At 38.7% G+C, this 5,781-nt stretch overlaps 1 protein-coding gene across 1 annotated transcript; it reads left to right on the forward strand.

Moving 5' to 3' along the window:
- The first annotated feature begins 310 nt into the window (after positions 1–310).
- Positions 311–2,968, forward strand: fgf21 (fibroblast growth factor 21). The gene is made up of 4 exons (XM_038990699.1): positions 311–449; positions 658–735; positions 2,458–2,561; positions 2,669–2,968. Exons 1-4 carry the CDS (start codon positions 311–313, stop codon positions 2,966–2,968), a joined length of 621 nt encoding a protein of 206 aa, XP_038846627.1.
- Positions 2,969–5,781: the final 2,813 nt, after the last annotated feature.

Consider the following 5,781-nt stretch of genomic DNA (forward strand, 5'->3'; position numbering starts at 1 on the left):
TTTCCTACCATGGGCTTTTCACATTCTCCAGGTCCTTACAACTTTATGTTATTATAAACTCCTTCGAATCGACCTGACTCATCCTTATACCGTCAATCCCTGTGACCTCCCCCTGACGTTCTCCATTACCTCCTTTATAAGGATGCACACCGTGCTACATTTTAGAATTTTGGGTGAAGACAGCTTTCTAGTCGTTTCTCTATTTATTTGTTATTTATTTTATTTATTCTGTTGATATATCCAGAAACATTGCCGAACCAGATTATTAATTTTTTTGCAAGAGCTCTCTCTTGTCAATTTCATCTCGCAAATGTCCTTGTGTGCACACATCTCCCTGTTCTCCTGCTCTCTTCTGGTCCTCCTATCTCTCTCTATATCATCATATATTCCTGACTCCAACCCACTCCTGCTCTTCAATGATCAAGTCAGAGAAAGACATCTCTACACAGGTATTAAGCTCTCTTCTCTTCTGTCTTATGTTCATTCACTTTTTTAAAACTTATTTCAGGTGTGTACTTATCGATCCTTTGGTTTATGCTCGCAGTGTGAAGGCCATCTTTTTTTCCTAGTAGTAATAGGTATTGCCTCTTAAATACTGTTTTTGTTGTTGTTGTTGTTGTCATGTTTACACGTAATGTCTCCCCCCCCCCCCCCCAGATAATCAAAGAAAAGAACTGTTTCTGGAGATGACCCCTGATGGAAAAGTGACAGGGAGCCCTGCTCAGACCTCTCACAGTAAGTCAGTGGCGGTCGGTGCCGTTTAAGATTAGGGAGGACTTTTTTTTATGAGCATGGACGTATTTCTATTACAAGGTAGGTGCACAGGTCGAGAGAAAATGTGTATTAATCAAGTTAATAGACAATGACACATTCAATACCGCCTTGCCCACTCTTGCCTGCATCTAGCTAATCTAGGGTGTAATTATTACTCCAAACAGTTGCAAACAAGAGTTTCTTTTGGACAAATTCAGGTATGTTTATCCCTGTTTTGTTCCATTTGCTTCCGTTTAAGAAACGGTGGAATTAATACACCTCTGATAACCCGCACACACAGTTCACTTTCATAGCAGCCACATACAAACAGCATGATCACTTTGCTCGTTGTATAATATTTTTTTGCATCTCCGCACTGTCCTCCTTTCACCTTTTCCCTTCGCTTGTGGACTTCACAACAGCTGTCTGTGACCAGGCAGAAAAACCTTTCCAAGCCAAACATTTATACCATAACCGCTAACCGTTACACACAGCCTACATCATTGTCACCATATTAGCTAACGTCATAGTCAAAATAGATACTACAACTAACGAGTTAGTAAACTACAATCATGCAGTACTGTGTACAGCAAGCAGTTTAATAGTTACACTGGCGGGCCCCAATGGCAATAAATAAATAAAACGAAAAGCTTACCTTGGCTTGGAAGAGTTCCAGTGTTGGATAGCCTAGCCAGCTAGCTAACACAGCATAGCTCTCTGTTTGAGCCAGGTGTTTGAGTAGGCTAAATTAGATAGCTGCATTTGCTAGCTAAGTAAGTGAATGTGAAAAAATACTACGAAATATAGCTAGCTCTCTATCTTTCTCTCTCTTGCTTTTCCTTTATTTTTGAAGAAATTAATTTGTTCAAAACTGTTCAACTATTGTCTTTCTCTCTCTTTGAGCCAACTGCTCATCACATTTTATACATTGCAGTGCTATGTAGCTGTAGCTTATGCTTTCGGTACTAGATTCATTCTCTGATCCTTTGATTGGGTGGACAACATGTCAGTTCATGCTGCAAGAGCTCTGATAGGTTGGAGAACGTCCTACGGAAGTCGTCATATTTACTGTGTAAGTCTACGGAATGGGGTAAGAACGATGAGCCTTCTAGGTTTTGTATTGAAGGGGACGGAAACTAGCTGTGCTCCGGCTATACTATTTATTTTATATAACCCTTATTTAACTAGGCAAGTCAGTTAAGAACAAATTCTTATTTACAATGACGGCCTACCTCGGCCAAACTCTAACCTGGATGACGCTGGGGCAATTGTGCGCCGCCCTATGGGACTCCCAATCATTGCCGGTTGTGATACAGCCTGGAATTGAACCAGTGTCTGTAGTGACGCCTCTAGCACTGAGATGCAGTGCCTTAGACCGCTGCGTCACTCGGGAGCCCACTATGGTGCTACCCCAGAGAGTGCTGATGAGGCTACTGCAGACCTTCATTGCAAAACAGTGTGTTTTAATGAATTATTCATTGACAATATATTTAGTATAGTTTAATCTAAAAGGGATCACTTTTTTATGTTTCACTATTTATTTTTCTGAAATTCACTGAGGAGCCTCCACTGCAGTGAGTGTTTGACAGACAGATAGACCTTACAGAATTTAATATTATGAAGTTTATACTTTTATAAGTCATCTCCCAAACACCTGAATAATTGATGACACTTGTATTGAATGTGTTTACTGTGTGTTCTCAGGTGTGTTGGAGATGAGGTCAGTTCGAGAAGGTGAGACAGTTATCAAGGGTGTGTCCTCATCCCTTTTCCTCTGTGTGGACAGCATTGGCCAGTTGAGGGGACAGGTGAGCAGTGGACAAATATAATCTACTATAGCTTGAAATATGGCACAGCTAAAGGCCTTGCTTCACTGCATCTAACACATTTCTTTCGATGTTATCCATTTCCTCAGAGCCACTACACAGAGGCTGACTGCTCCTTCAGAGAGCTGCTGCTAGCTGATGGATACTCTCGTTTCTTCTCTTCACATCACAAACTGTATGTGTCCCTCGCCTCAAAAGGCTCCACACCGCAACATGGGCTCCCGTTCTCGCGGTTCCTACCCCTGAGGAACATTTTGGTATCTAGAAGTATGACGAATACAGCTGAAAATCGACAACAGAATCAGCAACAGCTTGACCTGGACTCGGATAACCCTTTCGGCAGGGGTCTCACTGGTGTTGTCAGTCCACAGTTCTCCAGGGATAACTGAAGTTAAAAATTGAGTTTGTTGATGGAAGTATACAATGAACCAAGTATATTTATTTCAAGGTTTACTGGATTGTATAACCATGTTAATTCCTAAAGTGATTTCTTTTCACTTGTGGTAGAAACACTGTTACTTTTATTGCCCCGTGGCAAATGTTTTGGTTCGAAGAGTTCAGTAAGTAGATGGTGAACTTTAGTTCCATAACTCTATGATGGGACTGACTGCTGTGTATATTGTCTCACTTTGAATGTCATGTTGAATATGTTATATGCAGTATATTTCACTCTTGTGTCATGAATTCAAGTTTGAATCATTGTACTGTAGCTATAATTTATTGTGTTATTTATATTTTTAAACCTTTTGAAGGCTAAATGCAACCTAGTCTCAGATCATTTCGTATTATTCTGTATGTAAATCCGTGACTCACTTTTTATTATGATATGTTACATTTCGTATGAATGTAGTACTTTATGGAGGTCCAGCATCCATTTCGTATTATATGTTACAAATTACAATTCGTATGATATGATACTAATTTGCAAACGTACAATATGTAACGCTTTTGCAAAAATGTATGATATGTTATCAATTCCAATTTTTTGGTTGCCAACGTTAGCTAGGTGGCTAAGTGGCTAACGCTAACATTAGCTAGCTGGCTAATGTTAGCTAGGCTAGGGATTAGGGTTAAGGATAGGGGTAAAGTTAGGAGTTAGGTTAATGGTTTAAGGTTAGGGGAAGGGTTAGCTAACATGCTTAGTAGTTGCAAAGCAGTTAAAAAGTAGTAAGTAGCTGAAAAGTTAATAATTAGCTAAAATGATAAAGTTGTCCGTTATGAAATTTGAACATGCAACCTATGGGTTGCTAGACATTCACGTTATATGTCAACCCATCCACCCTCCCTTCTTACATGATTGCTTTAAGTAACCTTCTGTCTTATGTAACCATAGCAAATGTAACATATCATACTAATTTGAGTGTCCCGGATTTACTTTTACTATGTTACGTCTAGTCTATGAGACCAGGTTGCTAAATTATGTTTGAACAATAGTTCTATCTGGCTTTTGACACCATGTCTAGGAGTTTATTGATATTATAGTCCAAGAGAGTATTGCTAAATAAATAAACAAATAAATAAAGGGTAATTTTGTAACACAGCTTTATATATGCTCATGTTTTCTAGTGAAGTATGACTAGGCTGTCTGCGGATATCCAGTGAAAATACCAGCTAGATCATGTTATTAATTCAATTCTAAAACACTGAATAACAATACAATGAAAATAACAAAAGCAGCAAGGATGCTCTAGTAGAGATACTAAAATGGAGGAATAGGCAAGACAAACCCGGGCAGTTCTTCTGGAGAAATGCTTAAACACATCACACCATAAATAGCTAATAAGTGCTGAGTGTTTGGAAGGTTGTAGCCAACATAATGAACCCTTTGATTTATTAGGATCCCCATTAGCCCGACGCCAATGGCGACAGCTAGTCTTACTGGGGTCCGACATATAACGAAAAATACATTACAAAAGACTTTACAATCTACATACATTTAAAAACATAAACATGTAGTGTGTGTGTGTGCATCTATCAGTTACACATGGAGTACTAGGGGGTAACTAGCCCCCCCTAAGAACAATGTGTAATTGTTGACACAAAAAAGCAACATTTGAAAAATAAAATGGTATGTGAATGAAGATCATGCTTAGGCAAATAAACTATTAAGGTACCCAGGTACCAGCACATTCATTTTCTTTGTTCTTTCTTTATTGTTCCTGTTCCATACAATCCATTATGTACAATTGCACTAAATATCATTTGAATAATGCCCAGTAGACCCAGTAGTCTTTAAAATGACATGCAGGAGCAAAAGGTATTCAATCGTTTTTAATTCATTAAAATAAATATTCATTGGAATGGAATGTATGTCAGAATGTTGGGCTGGTGCATGAAGTCAGGCACAGGAGAGCAGAATGAGTGAGCAACGTACTTTACTCAAAATAAAGGCACAAGGTAACATTACACTTGACCAGCAATACACGGTAATCAATTACGCACGGGTGAAAACAGAACCCCGTCGAAATACCAGCCATAACGTACCGAATGAACATAGAAACAATCAGGCACAAAAACATGGGGGAAACAGAGGGTTAAACACATGAACATGTAATTGTCGAATGAAACCAGGTGTGTAGAAAACAAAGACAAAACAAATGGAAAATGAAAGGTGGATCGGCGATGGCTATAAGACCGGTGACGTCGACCGGTCTTATAACAGTAAATAACATTGGAATATAACATTTAGTAATAATAACTGAACCTATTAACTCAGTGTAACATTGATGTGCTACTCTCATGCTCTGCTATTGCATGATTATAATTTGTACATACAGTTGAAGTCTGAAGTTTACATACACCTTAGCCAAATACATTTAAACTCAGTTTTTCACAATTCCTGACATTTAATCCTAGTAAAAATTACCTGTTTTAGGTCAGTTAGGATCACCACTTTATTTTAAGAATGTGAAATGTGTCACGCCCTGAACTTAGAGATCCTTTTTATTCTCTATGTTTGGTTGGGTCAGGGTGTGACTCGGGTGGGAAAATCTATGTTTTCTATTTCTTTGTTGTTTTGCCGAGTGTGGTTCCCAATCAGAGGCAGCTGTCTATTGTTGTCTCTGATTGGGGATCATATATAAGTTGTGATTTTCCATTTGGGTTTTGTGGGGTGTTATTTTCTGTATAGTGTCTGTGCCTGACGGAACTGTTCGCTTTAGTTTTTTGGAGTTCTTATTTTTGTTTGAGTGTTTCTTGTAAT

Source organism: Salvelinus namaycush, chromosome 4 (assembly GCF_016432855.1).
Source record: "Salvelinus namaycush isolate Seneca chromosome 4, SaNama_1.0, whole genome shotgun sequence".
In the NCBI taxonomy this organism is placed as follows: domain Eukaryota; kingdom Metazoa; phylum Chordata; class Actinopteri; order Salmoniformes; family Salmonidae; genus Salvelinus; species Salvelinus namaycush.